This window comes from Toxorhynchites rutilus, chromosome 1, assembly GCF_029784135.1.
Source record: "Toxorhynchites rutilus septentrionalis strain SRP chromosome 1, ASM2978413v1, whole genome shotgun sequence".
NCBI lineage: Eukaryota > Metazoa > Arthropoda > Insecta > Diptera > Culicidae > Toxorhynchites > Toxorhynchites rutilus.
The window spans coordinates 181843943-181867387 of NC_073744.1; the positions used below are offsets into that span (position 1 = coordinate 181843943).

Here is a 23445-nt window from a genome sequence, read left to right on the forward strand (position 1 = left end):
CAGCATGTGTTGTCAATTTCGACCAATCAGAAATGGGTATTTCCGTTAGGATAGGGGTTGAGATTTTTCAATTGTTCGATAGTTAGTTTCATGACATATATTATTTTCTTCAATATAAAAAATTGTTATGGAGTGCCAAAACCGATTGACGCAAAAATTTGATCAATCCACCATGAAATGACTGAACAATAAGCGTTCGAAATTGGACAATTTTCACGATGTGCTCGATTTTTGATTTTCAATTTGTACCCCAATATGTTCCCGAAAGACCTACGTCAAAAATAGTCCCGGAATTTTTTGTATACACTGTGTAAGAGAGATGCGGTGAACTGCATTGGTTGAGCCAGGTTCCTACTGGCGCAGGTGAAAAAAATAATGTTTTGGAGTTTCTTCAATAGTTGCAAAAATACGATATTGTGTATCTGTGAAGCGAAAAATGCTTCTGAATCAGATTATGATTGCGGAAAAAATGAGGATAATGCGGTTAACGGCTTATTACGTCAATTCATAAGCCATCATTTTAAACTGGCATTTTTCCTAAATAGTTCATTGATTATCCAACAACTTTGTCAAACATCATGTTTAACCCGTTTTATGCCAAGTGTTCGAAAAATCTAACAGCATCTTTGATAATTTTGCATGGCTTCGGAAAGCAACCATATGATAAGGTTTTGGCACCTTATGATAGCTTAGTCTATTGGCTATCACTTCCTATCAATTCCATTCAATTTTGTATAACTTTATTGGGCAGCAAATTCGGTTTAAAGCAACTATGTGCAGAAAGCACATAATCTAACAAAAAACAAAATCTTATAAAATTCAAAAATTTGTAAAATTTTCTACAGTACTACTATGATAAAAGATCACACCTAATGGTTTAGGAAAAAAAACATTGGATTGAACCTCCTACAGGAACAAAAATGTAGGTTTTGGTCAGTGTTTTTGTATTGCGATTTTTCGATGTTTTGTCATTTTCCGGAAAAGGGAAAAAATAATTCTTGAAGGTTGAGGTTTTTGTAACGTCTATGATCAAAATCACACCAATGGCTTTTGTTAAAAAAATATTTTTTACAGCTTGGTCGTTAATGGGTTAATCATACATCTGGATTTTGAGTTACCATGCTTTGAAAAAAAATAGATGAATGATTTTGAATACGAAATTTGCTGTTTTTTGTGATCTGTGATCTATCTAAGCTAGTACGGCCTCGACGCCAAACTTCAATTCAGGGTTACCATATCTACAGAATAATCTGTATTTATACAGATATTTCAGAGTTTTTGGAACCAAGAATCTGTAGATACAGATTTCAGTTTTTTTTGGCTTTTATACAGAATTACAAATTAAAAAAAACTGTCCAATATCATATGGCTTGTATAATATTTACAATAAATTACAAAATATTTTACAATAAATAAATAACAATGTTTATCTTCTTCCTACTAAAGCACAATGAATGGGAATTTTTAAGTAAATAACATCAACATCGTCAAATTCATAATAAATATGCCAATCAATGATACTAAAGCTAAGATTACGGTTCATAATTAAAAATATAAATTTTACCTTTTGCGGTCGCATTAAATTTTGACATGTGTGTCGTACAGGTTGCAATTATGTTTAATTGAATATGCTGTGATGTATAACTTTGTAAGATTATATGCAATATATGTATAACTTGTGAGATTATGAAAGATGAAAAAGGTTCCTTCATTTTTTGTAAGTTCCAGATAAATATTAACTAAACAATGTTTTTATGGTTATGTTTAAAAAATATTTGCTATAATTCTTCTTCGTGTGACATCTTTCGAAATAGTCTCCAAAATGCAGTCCTGTTTTTTTTTTAAATATATATATATATGAATATAATCTGTATGCATCTCTTTATCGCGTGAACCGTTAAACCGATCATAATTTTTCAATTTTGCTATTTATGATACATTGGGAAATGTAGGGAAAAAACGTTTTAAACAGCATTTTTTTCTTCAAATGGCCGTCATTTTGTCATTTTGTCAAGAAATATGTTTTTGACTTGTCCGAAGTTCATGCTGTAGCAGCATCTTTACTGATCCAGAATCTGTTCGATTTGTGTGTATATTTTAACCAGAAGGGCTGGAATCGTGTACGCCATGGCATAACTTTTTTTTGAACTCCCTCACATCATCAGCTTGTAACTATTCTTATTATGAATATATATTTTCCGTTCCATTTTTGTTTTGTTAAAAGATAGATAAACAAATAATGGTATAATGAATAGTAAAAATATTATACGTTTTATTTATTCGGAGCTCGAAAAAACGTCCGAAATTCGTGCCTCTACCCCCTTAAAATGTTTTCGAAATGTCATGCATGTCACAAAGTCAAATGTATTTTCTATGAGTCAAATGTTTTTAAAATGAAGACATTTCTTCATATGCATATTTTCTCAATCTCTAGCAGTTTTGCTCACACTTTGGTGCCATTTTTGGATGAGAAAATCATGAGTTGGATTTAGATTTGAGGTGATTTTGCTATGAATACAGTTATCATCATCCTGGGATTTCTCACAAAGCAGTACACGCTGATCCCAGATAATTAAACGAAACAGTTACCTTGTTACCTCAACTGGAAGACGTGGTACAATTGTTGCAAAACTTCTTCTTCACTGCATCGTTTTCAGGGGATCTGTGGTTGCTACTAGCTAAGTAGACAAAACTTCTACGACTCATCTAATAGTGTTCTGCTGACCTCTGTTGATTATTTTTGTGGAACTTTCTTCGTTGCATCCAGATCCATCCAATCCCCATGAGTCCCTGAAGAAGCATGGAAAACATTGCACCAAAGCTCCGCGCATCAGTATTTTCTTTAAGCTTCTCAGTCATGAATAACCTATCCATTTGCCAGCACGAACACGCTGATTGAGAATTGGCATTTTTTTCCTTGTGTCTTCAGATTGGTGATCCGGCGGGGGTAATGTTCTCAATGATTTCTCGTTCCCCTTTGTCGCTGCCTTGACATAGTTAAAAGGTAAATTCTGCAACGAACAAAAATACAAAATGAATGTATGTATAAAATTTATGCATTGTGTATACTCGATTCTGCAGGGTACAAAACTAGAATTTTTTGTGCTAAATCGAAACAAAAACTAGAATTAAAGGATCGAAACATTTTTAAGTTTAAATTAGAACAAGCCCCAGCTACTGGTAACGGCTTTCCAGGATATTTCAAGGATAACTGTTTTTATGGTATATCAATCGGATTCATTTAGGATCCGGAATCACAAAACCAGTTGTAGTTCGAGATTGGTTAAAATACAAGAATGTTTTTATATCAGAATTCAGATAATTCATTGATCTTTACTGAAAAAATATTGAAAAAAGTATGCCGTTAGTTTTGATGAACTTTCATACATTTCTTCGGATGCCCTTCATCAATGTGTGGACTCTCTGTTGATAAACGATCCCTTCATGTCTGCAGCATCCTGAATCACTTTGGCACCCTTCTTCAATTTCCGCTTCCAAATTGACCAATATTTTTCGATTGGACAGAATTGGAGGCAATAGGAAGGATTGAGGACTTTTTCAATTTAATCGACCCCATTGTCATGGTGAATCTGGCAAAACTTCACCGGGCGTTTGTTAGCCTTAATAAACTGAAGGAGACATTTTTGCAAACACTCTTCCCTATACATTTTTGAGTCCATTTATTATCTTGTTTGTTACGAGAACCATGGTTTTCTGTCCACTGCTGCAAATCCCTTCCTGAAAAATTTATCAGCGAAATGAACCTAAATTTGCCGGGGACATCTCTTCTGGCAGTGATCTTGTAGAATTTCAGGCCTGGAAGCTGAACAAAATACATCTTCACGTACAATTCATCATCCATCGTCATACATCCTTTGTACTTCGTCAAAAACTTGTTGTACAACCTTCGAGGGCGTGGATTCGTGGATCACGTTGGAAGTCCAGCAGGAAGTGGGAATGTGATCAGCGACGAGAAATACCTTCAAAAAGAAGCATAAAACTATTTTTTGCAATTAAATCTCAAATTTTGAAAACAAAAACAAAAAAAATCGGCGGAATCCAAATTACACGCAGAATAAATGAATAATAATGCACTCTGAATTAACCCTTTGCGGTCGTTTGTCTGCTCTCAGCCACCACAGCAAAGAATCATACTAAATACTTTATGCAACGATGTAATAGTTTACAATTTTTCTAAACGAATTTTAATGTCTACTGAATTTTCTCACGAATGTATACGGAGTTTGTATGAATCATAGGTAACGGTTCTCGGTATAAACAACATAATCATAGCGTGGAAAGATCAAAGGATATCTTTCAAGGGAAATTAATTCCGACCCCAAAGGGTTAAACTGACAGCAAATTTATTCTATTCTTAATTTCCAGGTTTTATCGTGAACAAGCCTCACTATTATAGTAAAGAGAATATGGCTGGAGTTTTGATATGCTATTGTGTTTCGAATGATTGACTCAACATATATCTGGATATTAATTGACTATGCTTCTGGAAAGATTTTAGAATCATTAGCTCGCAACAGTTCTATTGAAATTAGACTTTGTAGTTCTGAACTTTACCCCTCAGCTACGTATCATAGGTCTGCGTTTTTGGAAATAAAATCGTAGATTGGAAAACGATTCGCCCAGAGAATAGCGGATAATTGCTGGCTGCATAATAGATAGTCATTTTGAGAATACCAAATCTCTAACATAATCAGAATACGGCATCAGCAGAGCACTCATCACTCCATTCGCATTCAGAAGCAAAACAACCATCGCGCAGATGTTACTGTCCTCCCACCACCACCCCAAACCCTCAAAACGCAATATTGTACGACTCCTCCTGTTATTGGTGCCGTTAAAATTATTGTTGCTCCAGGTAAAGAGTCCAAAACAAAGAGACAATCGACGATGACGAGAATATCGGAATCAAGTCTCGAATGAGCCCCTCTTCTCACTGATCGGAGCTATGAACGTCACATATACCGACACGCGCACACAACCAAAAGTCCAATTTTCACACCCGCAATCCCTTTTCCAGCTGAGTGTTATCATTGTATACAGTTTTTTTTCTTCTTCTCCCGTTCCGTAACGGTGGTGTGGTTGTGCGTACGAGTTCCTGTGTTGTGTTTCCGCTTGCGAATAGTTTGTTCTGCTTTTTACTCTTCTTCCAATGGTGCAACAGTCAGTCGTAGCTAATCTGTTTCCGTCAATATATCATTCCTGATTAGTCAAATCGCTGCGAATAAAACTGGGCGTAAATTCTCTCAGGCTGCACTATTCAGACCTCAGATAGCATGATCTTGATAAGTTGAGACGTAATTCGGACTCTAGTTCCCTAGAACAAAAACCATGCGATAAAAATCTAATAAGCCCTCGTCAGTCGAGAAATTGCTTTAGCCGTTCCCAAGCAACACACTTTGATCCCTTGGAACTCCGTCATCATCGTCTCTTTGTTTTGCCTTTCGTCTCGTTCAGAAAGATATTTCAGCTGGTTTTTGTTGTATACTACGCACACAGCCAAACAAAATCCGTATTCTGTCTACACCACCAGCTCTTCCAGAATAGGGCTCTTGCTACACATACATGCAGAGCATGTGTTGGGCACACATTCGCTTGTTTACATTCGTAGTGTCTATGCAGCAGAAGCGGATTTTTATCAATCGGCGTTCTTGTAGATGATTTAAATAGAGTTACGGTCATTCTAATAGTGCATAGAGCTAACATGAACTTTGTGAAACAGTTAGGCAAGCTATTTTATGAACAAGAGTTTTTGTGTAACGCATATTATTTAGTTTACTAGCACCTATTTCGCGATGTTCATTGAGCGACTCTCCCATTAGATTGGAATCGAAAAATTGGCAGAAAAGGATTATCAACATTTTCGCACCTAGATCAAAGTCACAGAGTCTCGAGCTCACGTTTGAATGCTTCCTTGTATTTCCATGAATTGGTCAATCGATGGATTTTTTCCGTTTCCGATAAATTTTCTTATAAACGTATTTAGCTTCTCCGCAGAGCATTCGGGTACTCGGAAATCATATCTGAGAGTTGGTTGATATTTCAGGCTGAAAATGTCCTTAATTTCAACATAATCAACTGCTTTTTTGGCGGAACTAGCCGCCGATTAAGGATATCTGCACACGAATATTCATTATAGTTTATTCTTTCACGAGACCAGCAAAAAGCTTAAAGCCTAAATGGGAGCACACTTCACCTAATCCGGCTATACAATCGCAATGTGCAGTTTGCACTATTTCTGTGAAAATTTTTGAATAATCAATCTGCATCCATTGATATGAATCATGGCCAAAACAGAAATTTCTATTTTTCCCCGTGTGTATGGCTTTGACGCTAAAAGTAAATATTTTTATGTGAAGAAACATATATTCGCATGTTATTGATATAGATTAGCGCGTAATCTTTATAACTATTTCGCTAAAATAATTATTTAAACAAAGCTCAATCTTGTCGCTCCATATAATTCCTATAGAGCGATCACTTTTGCCTGCCCAACAGATCACTAATACATATGCACGCTGCAAGCGCCCTATGGTGGAAGGTTTTTCAATGCTCCCTCGCAGCACACACTGCTGCGATGAGAGACCAACAAACAACACAGTTCACAGTAATGTTTTGCTTACAATCCCATCCATTCACATTGGTAGACGACGTCGTGGTCGTCGTAAGTTTTCTCGGATCTTCACCCACCAACACATCCCTCCGATGGGATTGTGTTCGTTCCATTGCGCTGACTTGAAGAAAAAACAGATTTGATGAAGGACAAAGAGACGACGAGTGGGCTCAGAATTCGAATTTGGGCAGATTTTCAACCTGTGTAGCTTTTACACATGACCCATCGCTCTGATTTACAAACAATACTTAATGTTGGCTAGCTAGCCATGTAAAAATATACGATGAGATTTCTTTCTGGGTGGAATTTTCCCTTCCGTAGCCGAGGCCATTTTTGTGCAAATTCCCGATTCCTGCCTTAAGTATCGATATAGATCTGCTAAAAATAGAGGATTTTTTTCGTGAAGTTCATACTCACTCCTACTGTGCACCCAACATTCATATTTTTCCTTGTTGTCTTGAAGAAAAAGCAGTGAATAAAGGCAAAAATGATCAAAACAAAAACTGCGTCATCGTTTTTGTTCGGACTGATTTTTTCTCTTCACAGGAATAAAAGCTGGTCCACTTTTGGCTCACTTCCTCGGCTGCCGTTACCGTTCGAAACCATTCAGGTACTTTATCTCCGCGGGGGGAATACCATTGACGCACTGATTTTTAGAAAACGAATCACAAACGAAATAATGGCGCTTCGTTTTTGCTGCTAATCCACTTTTATTTTTCACGCTTCTGCCAAGGGCACCACCCTTCAGCCGCAAATACTGACTGCAGTAGTGCTGGGATTGATTCACCTTCTCGAAGCGCACTACACTCAAATTTTCACGGTTTATCCTGGTATCTCTACAAGTTCCTCTGAAGGCTTACTGCTCTTTTGCTGGACGCCCACGGAAGTGTCTGTACAACAATGGCCTCTACGATTTGCTTCTTCTAGATATCTTGCACGAAAGACACGAACTAATCAAAACTCCTTCGCAGCTCCAATGAACAAAAGCCTCTGGCACACTACACCAGCACACACTCTACCGAACTCGCTCGCTCTCCGTTCAAGATATTTCTGTGCCTCATTCACTCTCCCGTGTGTACACTCAATCACTCCGTTGTATACACACAACTCCAAACACTTGCACACTTGCTGCTCCTAATGCTACTGCTGCTTCGTTATTGTAGACTTGACGGCTACTAATCGATTCCTGGCGATGGAAAAATATGCACTAGCTATATGCTTCGGCTGTGCGAGCCTGTGTATGCTCATTGCCACTCACCACTGTGAGTTCGTCTCTCACCAATGCACGTACGTGTTTGTATTTTGTTTCATTCATGAGCGTTTTGTTTTGTGCTCTCAAATTATAGGGCGGTGTTTTGAAATACATTTTTTTGAAAATAAAAAGTTATCTTAAACAGAGCCACTCATAGAAAATTATCAATGAATTAGTCATGCTGATATAGCCCTATACAGGGTGTTTTGTAGCTGATCCAGAATCATGATAGAGATGATAGAGTATCATATTTGATGGAAAAACCTCTTACACATATGGTCAAATCTCATATATGGTAGACTTATTGGGCTTCTCCTTCCTTCCTAGTTTTATGCTCTGTATGCCTTAAGCTGTTGCTAATGAAAAAAAAACACTACTTAGAAGTTAGTATTTTCTTAAATGTTTAAAATGAAAATGCATATTTGAAATAGAAAAAAAATATAATTGAGTGTGTATATAATGGGCCGACCTGTATAAACATTGGAAATTGCTTCCATTCAGCTTTATCATTTATAAATTGGAAAAATCATAGAGCGCATTGCGCAGTTTACGGTACGACCGATGTGCGGAAACACGAAAAAGACGGGTGGGTAATGTCGGGGACATAACCGGAAAGACGTAGGACTACACCAAAGGGTGTCCATTATTCAAATATCATGGAGCACAGATCCTAGAATGACCAACTTTTCATGTACAAAATTACAGAAAAAAAATCAAAGGATAGAATAAAACTTCAGCACTCAGCAAACACTTAAACGTTTAGATTCAAATACGGAAAAATCAAAATTTGTCGTGCAAATGTTGTAGGGGTTATTGTTCAGCCGGCAACGAACACACACTTGATGGAAAGTATATCGTAATAGGAATTTACCGTCTGGTATCGTGATATAATTGGGCTTTGTACTACTCATGAATAACTGTGTTCTACTAGTCAATTCCTTCATTCGATACCCATATTGATGGGGTTTAGAGATAATATGTAATCCGCCATTTTGGATTTGCATTTTTCATTAATAACTGTTTTCTACTAGTCAATCCCTTTCATTTAATACCCATAATGATGGGGCTTTGAAAAAATATGTAATCCGCCATTTTGTAGCGATCGCCATCTTGGATTTTCAAGATCATGAAATACGCAGTTTTATAATGACTGAGATAAAGGTGTGTTCCAAAACAGGTGTGTTCCAAAATTCAGATCAACCGGTCAACAGGAAAATTTCAATTAATGTGGTACAGCGCCATAGACAAACATGTTACATACAAACATACAAATATGTCACAGCTAAATAAAACCGTTTAAAAACTCCAGCATTCTATCAAATCGAGCGCGATTAGCCACTCATTCAACCGGCGCGACGCTTCCACCGCTTTTAACACACTTCGATAGGCTCACCTGCTCCACATCCCATTGAAACTCCTGTCTCTCACTCTTATGGTATCGCACCGCATACATCCGCGGCAAATGCAGCGATATCTCTTATGCTGAAAATCAACTTCAAGATAGCGTCTTACCTGCTTGGCGTCCGATGATGGAATTTGGTCAAGCTCCACCATCGCTCTCTTTATAGCCATATAATTAACGTTGTAGCGACCGCCTATATTTATTAAGATTCTCTTTTTTGTCTCCCTCCTTCATCTTCTCCATACGTTTCACCCGTACCCGTGGTTGCTTGTAATGAATAACTGTTTGCTGCGGGAGTGCAGACAAAATGTATGGGAAAGTAGAGAATTCTTTCTTCCAATTTTCCATCAATTTGAACTTTATATGAGCTGAAAAAACGTAATGTGTAGCATATAAACAATTGCTGAGGCTATTTCCTATCAATGTGTGTGTTTGGAACCAAAATCCATTTATTAATCGAGGATTTATTGGCGTTCAAAAACTAAACACTTTTTCACACCGAAATATTGAAATGAGTCCCTATATTGAAAGGTTAGACGTAGTCCTACGTCAAAACAATGCAATTTCATGTCAATGTTTTTTTTTATATCAACATAAGCGGAGATGTTCTGAAAGAACGAATGTAGATGAATTGTATAAAATTTTTGCATTAATTTAGAAGAAAATCTGATGTGCCCGCATTTCATTTTACAGCATATGTGAGTTATAGATCCTTGAACCAATCATTGAATAGTGAATCAAACACATTAGACTTCCCTTTTAATACCTTCTAATTGCAATTTTCCCAACTCCCTAGTCTTCGAGGAACTTAATGATTTTCTTCATCTTTTTTAGGTATCATCAATTCAAAGAGCGATTCACATATAACTTCACAGAAAGGACGTCAACGTAGCATCAACGTCGCCGGCAATTCACACTTGCAGTCTGTGTCTACAGTGGGCATTGATTATGATCCCTCTCTCTGTTATCCACGTGGACTATTCTGACTAAAAGTTTCAATAAAATGATCTCCTTTGTCAAAAAGTTTAATGCAAATTGGCATTATTAGTTGTTGAGGTTGTTTACCATTCTTTAACTTTTCCACATTACTCAAGATGTGATTTGTATTGCTCCCCAGTTTCTGCCTAATTTCTTTTATTTTGTCTCGATTATCTTATACTTATACTTATACTCTTATACGCTTCGTACAGTTTACTGTCGAGCAATTTCACGTTAAAACCATCACTGCCTCGACTTTCTCTGACTTTTTTGTTTTGTAAATATGTTGGAAGCTTAAAACATTACAATTTTCACTGAGTGAGTTCTAATAGCCACCGTTTTTTTACGAAGCGTGCAAACATTAACTGACCTTTTTCCATAGATCAGAACCCAGCTATCTGGTTAGAACATGATCTTCGACAAAGTTTCCAGAAAATCAAGAGTTATTATAGTACAACAGATAGCAGTTTTTTTTGTCAAAAATTGAATCGTAGATCAGTATGAGATTCAATATACTTAATCAAAATTGAAAATTGAAAAGTTAGCTTTCGCACTCATTCCTTTGTTAAGTAATTGAACAATCGTGATAACTATTAATTTTTTTTTCTTCTTGATGTTGTAATGAAAGATCCTCTACTAAGCTGGACCATTCACAGTTTATGAGAGTAACCTTCAAAAACATATGGGAACGAACTCTTAGGCAGCTCAAATTTTTTATTGATAAATAATAAAATGACGTCATCGATGCACACATTGAGCTGCTGCGCGGGGTACGCTTTACGCATCACCGACCGCACCTTGCACCAACGAACCATCGATAGTGTCATCCGTTCCAATGCACATAAAAAGGGGTGCAATTCGCGGATTGGAGTCGTTCTGTTTTCACACGCTATGTGTGCAACTTCGTTCGAACAAACCAGTGGGAGATAAAATACCAGTGTTTTCTGACTTCCATTATGTACTCTTGTCTTCCGAATAAACTTTCGCACCATCGATATCTGGCTAGTAGACTGCTGTGAAAACCTGCCTTTTTCAAGGTTGAAGAAAGAGTATATTTTCATACAGTCATTAGGTTTTCCATCTTACAGTCCGCTGCCTTAGCACTGAGTATCGCGCCAACAGAACGAAAAAAAATCTTGCAAATGCACCTTTTCTGCATTTTTAGGATTTTTCAATATACATGTGATATACTATACTGTGGACAAGTGTGGACATTTTCGTATCCTAATCCCGTAAAGTTGTTCACATGGTATGTGGTCAGCTTCCTGGTTTTCGAGTGCATTTAAACTTCTTTCCATGCTAAGGCTCCCTTCAAAAATCATAAACTGAACCGCGCATTGAAATGTAATTTTACAAAATATTGACATGTTCGTATAAAATATCGACTGATATTAAGAACGGTCATCCGCGTAAAACCAATTAACTGAATTTATTCTAACAGTATGTGCGTCGAAAACGGGCTGCTCAAGTGATTTTGGAATTTTGGTTCCGATGAAAAACACTGTTGTTTCGGAAAACAAACATAACTCAGGACTACTCGGCTAAATTGGGGTAGAATTTTAGAGATTTTTCACAAATTTTTATACTCATTTCACCATGAGTTCATGCACCGCTCGTGTGCCAAAGGGTAAAAATATGAAAGGTGAAATATGGAAAAAAGGATACCTGATGGTTATCCGCTGTTGCACGTTGGATTTGTGTTTCTGTCAGACCGCCCAGTTGTTGACAGTAATGATCCGCAATGAAAACACGCATTTTTATTAACAAAAAGAAGGATTATTTACAACAAGGTCGATCGAGAGAGGGGTCTCCATGGCCAAATTTGTTGCCTGTCCGCTTCCAAAGCGAACGATCAGAGCTATCAGGGGTCAAAACTCACGACTCTCTTATTGTGTTATTATAGAATAACTACGTTCACGCAACAATAATCAATAATGAAGATCGATTCACGGTCGGGATCCTGGCCTCACTTCATCAACAAACGCTCTGCTGCTTGCTACGTGAAACGTCGGACTATTTGTGCTATTAATAACACAAAAGCCGAAGCTCCATATCGACTGTCTCTGTTGTCGGGTTTGACTGAACAGTGGAACGAAAGGAATGCTCTTACGCCGAAAAAGCGTTAGTGTGTAATTTACTATATGTATTGAGATGATGAAACACTTATTCATTCAAATTCAACTCTATTACAGCTGAAATGCGAATGTCTAAATGAAATAAACAAATGGGATAAAAAAAACATTTTGGGGTATACGAAACGAACAACCATTAGCTGCATCTGGATCCGGCCTTAACCGATGAAATTATAATACGTTGGTATACTTTCAATCAATTTGCGACCGGTCAAAATTCGTATCTCATTCCACGCAGATAAAACTACTCGTTTAAGTTCCTCAACACTTCCAAATGAAAGCGAACTGACATAGTATAGTTTTTTGATCAAGGGATTTAAATTCTGGGCTGCTAGGCTTGTTTACCAGGTCGAAATTCAATTGGAAAATTTTCAATTTAACTCTCAGACCTTAGCATATGTTGTGAACTTGACGACACAACTACGTGGGATTTTTGGTTAGATAATGTTTGACATTTTTCAAATATTCAATAGCCTGTTCCAAGAAATATAGGATTTTATTTATTTTTGGGTGAAAGTAGAAACATCTCCGATCAATTGGTACAAAGAACTCTACAAACTATTAAGAAATAGACCGAGTTATGAGCGTTAAAAATCTTTTATTCCGCTTTCTAGATTTTCATTTTACGTCGCATATCTTACTGTAATCCGTTTTACGTAGTCCTACGTAAAAAATAAAGTGACTCTATAGTTATGAAACGTGATATAAAAATAAAATACTCAATGAGCTTAGAATGATTGTATTCTCTTTCAGTTTGTCACATACATAAAAAATATAGATATATATAGAGGAAGAAGGCACCCACATAGTTTTGCTACGTTCAATATTTGATTCCGCTCAGATTTCCTCTAAACATAATAAAAATATAACAACAGAGCCTTTAGCAAGTACAATGAAATCGGAACATCACTGTTTCCACTATTTTTATAATTGAATCGTTCCAGAATTGTTAGAAAAGTGGCAAAGCAGGGTCGAATAATTAACTTTAGATACAAATCGTTTTAAGTAGGATGTACTTTGCATTCTGCCGCACTGCTACCGTCACGATAATTGCCTAAACCAAATTTATATATTTTATAATCAGGATAATGAACCAGAGAGGTTTGACTTCGAGCAATAAAAATTCTGAAATTAACTAGTACAGACATTCTCCAGCATGTAACTAGCGAACAACAGCGACCTTAGCTTATCGTCTTGTAGCTTATCCGTCCAGTTAAGCTGGACAAAACAGCAACAATTCGCTTTACCTGCAGAACATTGTGAGTCAGTCAAAATAAACATTCTCCTGTTTTCTGTTTTGTTTACCCATCAACACACGTCAATACATGTCACGATATTGTTTTCTGTTTACGTTTCTTACCCCGTGTGGCACTCACGAGAAGCCTTCGCAGCGGGCACTCACACAACACATCGGAGCATTCACTTTTTTGCGTTTCCTTTTCGTCCTCCCGAATACACGCACTCAGGCTGATCGCTCTATCTCACTTCCTTGCATGCTTCTAGCATCGATGCACTCATTTCGAGGCGCATGATTTGTTTTTTCCACTCTCTCCCACTCACACTTTTTCAACCCAATGTCAGACTTGACCAAATAAATTTATTTTTACATAATATCTTCCTGCTGTTCTATCGGGATTCACATCAACTTAACCAGTGGGGGTCTCCACAGGATACAAGTTACAGAAGATGGAGAATTTTTTGTAGCCTTTGATCTCCGCAATACAGCTGATTTTTGCAATGAAAAAGTCCACAATTCATATGCTATAAATCACGGGACACTAAAGGGGTACCTACGCACTATCATTCACATCAAATCTAGACTTTCTAGCAGCGGAAAGTGTTTACTAGAATCACTTTCTGCAAAGCACGACTTTAAATTGTACTTTAGTCCTTTTTCTTGTCCATTTGTGGTTATTCTGGTCACTGCAACATTATTATATCGAAGCGAAAACAGAACTTGCAAAAAGTTGAACGTTCTATCCCAAATGTCGAAGTGTATTTGTCAATGGCAATATTTTTCTCGCAACTCTACGGCTCTAAATCATTCGAGAGAATTAAACAGTGAGCACCCCAGATACGAGAGCTTCACTACTCCCCGCGCAAACCTGACTGATTTGGAATCGTGAAACCAATCGTTCAAATTGCGGACGAACGATGAGGTTTCGAAGCACGTACTCGGAATTCAGTATTCGAATATAGAGGGATATAAAATTTTCAGTTACGATGTTAGACAGAGGATGAAGGATGTATAATATGCTAGAAGAGTAGATTTTCTCAAATGCTTGATATTAATTTGAATAAATTGATACGCAAGCAATATTAATGATCAGATAACTATACAAACATTTCGCTTCACAGAAACAAAAAAAATACGGAAAAATCCAAACAACCACTGGCATCGCAGAATAGAGCCAAAATTCATTAAAGTGGATAGGTTTTGACCCAAAATCTCGAATTAAGAACAAGTGTTCCCTTCTAATCAGTGCGGAAAAACGGGTCCGAACGCTCCACTATGTGATGGAGCGAAATCGAACGGTTTGAGCAGTTAGGCTATGTTGTCATTGCAGCGGGCGTCAACGTGGCTTGGACGGAGCGTGTGACGCTTACGGCGACGAAATGCGTTTTTGACGTAGGACTACGTCTAACCGGAAGATATAGGGGGTGAAATGGAAATCTAGGCACTGAACAAGTAGGAAAAAATGCAAGATTTGGAACGCTTATTACTCGAGCATTTCTCAATAGATCGCAAAGGTTTTTGCATCAATTGATAGGAAATATATCTACGCATCTATCATAACGAATAACATTTCATTTTTCTTGAGATAAATAATTAAATAATTGTGAAATATCAAGCATTGTCAAAATGCACTATGTGCCCATTTTTGATTGGTCCATTTTGTGCTCCTCAAATCGTACCGACCAAAACGGGCAACCAGAGCAGCAGCGAAATAGAATGAAGCACGATTGGAAAGGAAAAAGAAAAAAATGAACGAAACATTGGTCGCAGTCTCACACATGCGTAATTCTCGAGCCAGCCAGTCAGCTTAAAAATCCCCGCTCCGCTGCCGCAACGATCATTCTCATTCAAACCGTACACCACATCGGTTCGCATCACAACACATCAACAAACCAACCCAAGCAGCCATGTCTGGACATGGTAAAGGAGGAAAAGTGAAGGGAAAGGCAAAATCCCGCTCAAACCGTGTTGATCTGGAGTTCCCCGCAAGGGTAGCTAGGCCGAGCGCGTTAGTACCAGTGCACCAGTCCACCTAGTCGGCGTTATATAGTTTCGGCCGCCGAAGTGATCGAGTTAGCTGGCAAAGGTGCTCGCGACGATAAGAAAACCCGCATTCGGAACAGAACACATTCGGTTCGGTGGACATCAAGACAACAGGCAGTTGCAGCGAGTGGCGAGTGGCAAACGCAATCGCAAAACGGCATCAGGTAGCAGAAGAAAAAAGTTTGTTCTTTATACAAACTGCTTTGGTGGCAAATCCAGAACAAGGCGGCATCGAGGGCGTTCGAAATGGTTTTGACGTAGGACTACGTCTAACCTGAAGATATAGGGGGTGAAATGGAAATCTAGGCACTGAACAAGTAGGAAAAAATGCAAGATTTGGAACGTTTATAACTCGAGCATTTCTCAATAGATCGCAAAGGTTTTTGCATCAATTGATTGGAAATATATCTACGCATCTATCATAACGAATAACATTTTATTTTTCTTGAGATAAATAATTGAATAATTGTGAAATATCAAGCATTGTCCAAATGCACTATGTGTCCATTTTTGATTGGTCCATTTTGTGCTCCTCAAATCGTACCGACCAAAACGGGCAACCAGAGCAGCAGCGAAATAGAATGAAGCACGATTGGAAAGGAAAAAGAAAAAAAGACGGGTGGGTAATAATCCAAAATAATAATAAAACACAAATTGATTTTTTCATAATTTGTTTGCCAGGATATGATGAGTATGTGAATTTGACAGTTGTTCTGAGCTTATTGATTTTCACCAATTCTTAAATTGCTTCTAGATTGAAAGTACAGTAATTTACACTTATCTCGACATTTAGCTAATTGGACGGACCTGTAATGCGACATATTTAGTTGGACATTTTTGTAAACATAGAGTTCGGGGTCCAAATTATGACCCCACATTGAAAGTCGACACTGTACCACTGTCATCGCAAATGTTCAATTACAGGTTAAAATTACCTCCAATCCGATACTTAGTGGTGGTAATGCGACGTGCCATTGAATGTAATTTACTGTAAAATATGTCACAAGCTGGATGGGAAGAAATTTTCCAACTGTGAAAGTTGTGGCGAGTGGCAAATGCAATCGCTAAACAGAAAGGTTTAGCCGAATAAGATGGGGATATCGAGTGATAACAAAACAATAAACTCTTTAGATTGAAGATAATTTTGTGATCCTGAAAAGGACCCTTTTTAGCCTGCATGTGAATCCAACGAGCGAACAAATCATAATGAATGTATTTTTTTGCCATCGCTCCCTTTTAACGCTCATTCGTTCGTCTCGTTGGACTCGTCCCTCTGGCTGAGTCTGCCGATTTGTCTCTATCCTGTGAGTGTGTACCGCTAGAGTATAAAACACGCGGACCCCAAAAAAATATCTTATTTTCTTTCAAACCGTAAACCCGTGTGGTTGTACGGCATCGGCATCGTGGACGTAACAAAGGAGGACAAGTTAAGGGAAAGGCAAAGTCTCGCTCGAACCGTGCAGGTCTCCAGTTCCCTGTTGGTCGCATTCACTGATTGCTCCGCAAGGGTAACGGAACGGATTGGTGCCGGAGCACCAGTATACCTAACAGCGATTATAGAGTTTCGGCCGTCGGAGTGCTCGAGTTGGCTTGCAAAGCTGCTCACGACAATCAGAAAACCCGCATCAACAACAGAGCAGCTTCGGTTCGACGCTCATCAAGGCAACAATTTGTTTCAGTGAGTGGCAAAGTGTTTCTTCGGCACGTCGCATTAAATGTAATTTACTGAACAACATGTCACAAGCTGGATGGGAAGAAATTTTCCAACTGTGAAAGCTGTGGCGAGTGGCAAACGCAATAGCTAAACAGGAAGGTTTAACCGAACAAGATGGGAATATTGAGTGATAACAAAAACACAACACCATAGGTTCTTTTCAGAACCTTCAACATATTCATAAAGAGTAAACAGTATACTAATCCATTTTTCAGGTAGATAGGTAGGTATTCACGTAGGAGAAGAAAATAACAATATATTTAAAATATATATTTAACAAAAGCTGTCCCCTTTGTATAGTCCTACGTCACTCCGGTTATGTCCCCGACATTACCCACCCGTCTTTTTGTCGTCGAGGTTTTGACCCGGCTACGTTCAACGATGTGGAATATTTCAAAACAAAACCAAACGTTATTCTTCCTAGACTTTTTTGAAATTTTTTATAAAAAACAAATTTTCACAATTTTTATAAAACACGCCGAAGACAAGCCACTGACACGGTGCAATATGAGTGAATTGAAATACCGTGGCGAGAAGTAAACACGCACCGCTCAAGTCACGTTGACTCCCCGCTGCAATAAGAACATGGCCGTATGCTGACGACCAGGATTAGGAATAGTTGCCGAATTTTACGAAAAAGCAAACTTAAGTACTATTGCAGCAGAACGTTGGGTTGGCTTCGTTTGAGTCTGGATATGCATTCCAGAAAGTACGATTTTCTTACAAAAAATCGCAGGGGATCAACAACTGGTAAAAAATGTGCATCATTCCTCTTTTTACTCATATATTATATATTATATATGTATAAAACTTTAAAGCTCATTCACCTCTAGCATTCAAAAAGGCCAATTACACCGTGTACAATACATTTTTATATAATTTCAATCTTCGATTATTTCACATAAGATATTAGGATTTTATTGTTATTATATTGAATGAAAGGTATTATTATGATGATCATTTACAGTAAATGTTTCGAAATAATACCGCCTTTAACATTTTTGACCAATCTCATATGTTTTCACGTCTTGGATGTTTTCTGCATTTCATTCGAAATTTGGAGGATCGCGGTCATGAACTGCTCGTTCTCCTTCGACATCTTATATGACCATATGAAGTAAAGTTTAGATTCGGTGAACTAGGTGAACATCATCTGGGAAATACCTTGAACTGTCGTTTTGGCCCACAAATAATTTTTCATCCGAAAAGACTAAGTCCACCGTGTCGTGATAGTAAGAGAGTTGCCCTTTCGAACCGTCGAACCGTCTTGGTTTGTCCAATTTGGGGTGTTTTTACGCAACTAGTAAATGCAAATCGATTTTTTTCATGAAAATCACACATAATCGATACGAGTTTGGGTTTGTTGAAAAGCCCCAAGTCTCTAGTTGCTAATACTACCATAAGGTGTTGAAATTATTCAAATTTTTATGTTTTAAACGATTTTCCTTAAAGAAGAATCATGATCATGGTTTGACCACCTCTGATCATGGTTTGCCCAAAAAAATTATCATGGTTTATCCGGTTTTAGAAATCTCCATTTTTGAATGAAAACATTCGAATTCACAATTAGATGTTGCATTTATCATTCCTTGAGTGTACTGTCATCATATTGATTCATTCATAATTTAGGCTTTCTTCAGAATATTGCCTTTTCTTGGGCATTTTAGAAGTGTTCACCTCAACACAATCAACACAAAAAAACCATACTTCTGCTATGCGCAAAGCACACCATAAACAAACATAAACAAACTGCAGCGCGCCAAGCGGTTGCCATAGAAATCATGTGGACAAAATAACATTATTGAATTGGACAACTCATGATCAGAATTGAGTTCATCAAAATGCGTTAATTTAATGGTTTAGCTATGTAAATCCGATACAAATGGTGAGCAAGCATGATGTTTACAATATTTATAAGTGTTGTAAACCAGAAAAGGTCTGAATACGTGCCAAATAATCATCTGGTGCTCGATTAAAAGTTAGCTCGAATGAGGGGCGCATTGACACAAATAGAAGCTGTATTTTATAATCCTTTAAAACATGTGATTTCGTAAAAATATACTATCAAACTACTATAAATCATGTAAAAGGCAATTTCATTTATATGTTTCGAAACATTCGGAGGCCTTATTTGACACAGGAGCGCTGAATTAGAGCATTCAAAAAAGTGGGCAAACCATGATCATATTTACGACTGGACAAACCAAGATCATTTACCCTATATACACTCGACAAAAAAATTAGAGGAAAAGAGTGCGAGGTCTGAAATTTTAAGTGATTTTTGACATGCTGCATCTTCGTGAAAAATCAACGCATACCGATGAGATGCGCATCATTTTGAAGCTATACTTTCAGGTATTATAATATATTACGTACATATTTTTATCTTGGTTTGTGTAGGTGTAGAGGGCAACGATATCGGGAATATATTATATATAGCCTATTTTTCAAAGTTTGGAGTAAATTAGAGGAGTGTTTAATCGTAAATCGTACCAGAAGTCTAAAACCATACGTGACTCTCAGAATGAACGATTCGTAGCTTTCGTTTTTATGAGTTTGTGGGTGAAGAGAAGAAAATCAAAGAGTTATTATAGTACAAAAAGAAGAAAATCAAGAGTTATTATAGTATAACAGATAACAGTTTTCTGTCAAAATTGAATCGTAGAACAGTATGAGCGATTCAATATACTTAATCAAAATTGAAGATTGAAAAGATAGCTTTCCCACTCATTCCTCCGTTAAGTGATTGAACAATCGTGATAACAATTACAATTTTTTTTCTTCTTTATGTTGTAATGAATGATCCTCTAGTAAGCTGGCCCATTCACAGTTTATGAGAGTAACCTTCAGAAACATATGGGAACGAAGTCTTAGGCAGCTCAATCCCTTGATTGATAAATAAGGAAAACTAAGGATGAACGGAAAAAAAACTTGCAAATGCACCTATTGTGCATTCTTAGGATTTTTGAATATTGATGTGATGGTGTTTTTTTGAATGTTTATTTCCCGTGTGCACGTGGAGATAATACCCGCTCCCTATAATGTGGAAAAGTGTGGACATTTTCGTGCCCTAATCCCCTAAAGTTGTTCACATGGTATGTGGTCAGCTTCCTGTTTTTCGAGTGCAGTTAAACTACTTTCCATGCTAAGGGTCCCTTCAAAAATCGTAAACTGAACTGCGCATTGAAATGTAAAATTACAAAATATTGACATGTTCGTATAAAATATCGACTGATATTAAGAACGGTCATCCGCGTAAAACCAATTGACTAAATTCATTCTAACGGTATGCGCGTCAAAATGAGCTGCTCAAGTATTTTCGGAGTTTTGGTTCCGATGAAAAACAGTGTTTCGGAAAACAAACATAACTTGAGACTACTCGGCTAAATTGGGGAAACATTTTAGAGGTTCTTCACACATTTTTATACTCATTTCATCTGCACACATACAAGCATTCATGCACCACTCGCGTGCTGAAGGTTAAAAATATGAAAGGTGAAATATGCATAATTTGTTACTTTGACAAACAAAAAATTATTTTAATTTTTTATATCGATTTCAAAAAAGTGCCAAAAACTGGATTTTTGTAGTGTTTTACAAAATCCACAGTAACTCTGCAAATATCGCAGTAAATTCAAACGTTTGCAGGCAGATTTTTAGCCTAGTGTATTCCCCAGACATCTGTGAACGTTTCGTATTGATACGTTCAGCCGTTTTTTCTAGCCGATTTTTCAAAGTTTGGAGTAAATAAGAGGAGCATTTAATCGTAAATCGTACCAGAAGTATAAAATCATACGCGACTCTCAGAATGCACGATTCGTAGCTTTCGTCTTTATGAGTTTGTATGTGCGTGTATGTGTGGAAATGCGTATGAATATGTGTGAGTATCATCACTCCTTACAATATTTGTACCTACAAACGCATTTTTGCGATTTTTGATATTACAAAATTGTTTTTTTATGGTGCCTCCAGCCCGATAAAATGAATGATTCTCTACTACCAACGGGAATGAATTGATCGCTCTCAACTCATGTACGTTACTTACTTTCAGGGAAGAAATTTAGCGTTACAATAAAATTTAGATTGTTGATCGGGCACCTTAATGCTTTTATGGATAAACATAGAGTACAATACAGAACAGATTTCATTCATCTTGGATATAGACGTGAATGTTTAACTAAAAAAAATCTTAGCGTGTCCACGTGATCATTATCTAAACCCCTCCACCCTCACCGTGGTCAAGTGTATTCGTACCCACTACCAACCCTAAAGTTGTTCACGTGGTATGTTGATTGCTCCTTACAGACTGGAGGACCGCATTGCGTAGCATATCAAACAAAATTTAGAGAAACTCTGAATCGATTGATGAGTAAATCATCACTACCATTCTGTAAAAAAGAACGACAGCTCCTTCGTTCTTTTTGGCGAACTAGCTCATTCAGGCTCATTCGAACCGTTCGCTAACCTAGCAGTGCAGTAACTTGCATGCAATTCTTTATAACCAGTAAATCAAACCCACCTTTGAGTATATGTCCTTTCCATTTTGTGTGATTTATTTTGACAGCGGTAAACATATGTTTCGAACCGCATACCAGTACACAACGTGCATTTTTAGTGAAAATATTGTATTTTGAACTCATTAATTGTAGGACTGTTTCTCTGAAATGGAATTGGACGAAGTCAGCACAATTTCAGCGTATACAAAATTGCCACAAAAACGGTTCTATCGTCAGCGAGCGCACTCGAATCCGATCGCCGATCACAGTTTCGATTAGTGAGTATTTTAGTTATTTTCATCTTGAAGTGATCGTTGATGACCACTCTTTTTAGTCCGGTCCATCCGGATCATTATGATTGGAGCCAGCACTATCCGGATATGGGTGAACGGCGGGTTGCGTTTGCCGACATTGGATGTGGTTACGGTGGCTTTTTGGTAACCCTCGGTGAAATCTATCCGGACAAGCTGGCGCTCGGCATGGAAATTCGGGTGAAAGTATCCGACTACGTGATTGATCGCATCCATGCGCTGCGCAACTTGCATGAGGGAAAATATCGAAACATTGCCTGCATTCGAACGAACGCGATGAAGTATCTGACGAATTACTTCCACAAGGGACAGCTGGAGAAAATGTTCTTCCTCTATCCGGATCCGCACTTCAAGAAAGCCAAACACAAGTGGCGGATCATCAACTCGGCACTGCTCAGCGAGTACAGCTACGTGCTGCGTGCGGGTGGCCAGATCTACACGGTGACCGACGTGAAGGATCTGCACGAGTGGATGTGTAAACACATCGAGCAGCACCCGGCGTTCGAGCGGTTGAGCGAGGATGAGGTGCGGGAGGATGTTTTGTCGGAGAAGCTGCTGGACAGCAGCGAGGAAGGTAAAAAAGTGACGCGAAATAATGGGAGTAAGTTTGTTGCGATTTTTAGAAAGAAATGACAACCTGAATGAAATTGATTTCGTCGACCAAAATTTTATTGCTATTCCGAACTGTCCTGTCCAAATAATGTTGAAAATGATTGTTGATATGATCAACAAGATTCCAAAGATAGTACTAGAAGGTATAGGTTGTGAAATATATCTCATAGAGAGCATGCAATAAAAAAGACGGGTGGGTAATGTCGGGGACATAACCGGAGTGACGTAGGACTATACAAAGGGGACAGCTTTTGTTAAATATATATTTTTAATATATTGTTTTATTTTCTTCTCCTACGTGAATACCTACCTATCTACCTGAAAAATGGATTAGTTTACTGCTAGGTAGTGCGGACTGAATCAAAACGGCTGTCAAAAAAGATCCAATTGAAATGTCAAAAGAGATCCAACGATCAGGAGTGTTATTTTTCTTATGATAATCAACACTATAAAAGAGGTATTGTTGTCAAGGGCAAAAATAAGTAAAATTATAAAATGAACGAACTACATTTTTCCGTCAATTGTTTAATTAACCATTGCATCTCTAAAAGAGCATCTCAGCCTTTCACTGAGCAACGCATTTTTAATGTCCCCTCTCTTTGTCATAACGTTTTTTCGAACGTAATAAAAACAAACA

At 37.7% G+C, this 23445-nt stretch overlaps 2 protein-coding genes across 7 annotated transcripts in view; one reads left to right on the plus strand and one right to left on the minus strand.

Moving 5' to 3' along the window:
* Window positions 1–14426, minus strand: part of LOC129765015 (uncharacterized) — a 46868-nt gene extending 32442 nt beyond the window's left edge. For 2 of the 6 annotated variants that reach the window (XM_055764826.1, XM_055764778.1), the window contains exon 1: window positions 13643–13744. In XM_055764826.1, the coding sequence (XP_055620801.1) occupies window positions 13643–13653 (11 nt within the window). In that variant the 5' untranslated portion in view covers window positions 13654–13744. The other 4 variants (XM_055764806.1, XM_055764816.1, XM_055764799.1 and 1 more) reach the window with 4 other exon arrangements.
* Window positions 14427–21948: 7522 nt separating this feature from the next.
* On the plus strand, window positions 21949–22847 carry LOC129765034 (tRNA (guanine-N(7)-)-methyltransferase). Its single transcript, XM_055764850.1, has 3 exons — window positions 21949–21983; window positions 22039–22163; window positions 22220–22847. Exons 2-3 carry the CDS (start codon window positions 22054–22056, stop codon window positions 22827–22829), a joined length of 720 nt encoding a protein of 239 aa, XP_055620825.1. The 5' UTR covers window positions 21949–21983; window positions 22039–22053; the 3' UTR covers window positions 22830–22847.
* The last annotated feature ends 598 nt before the right edge of the window (window positions 22848–23445 follow it).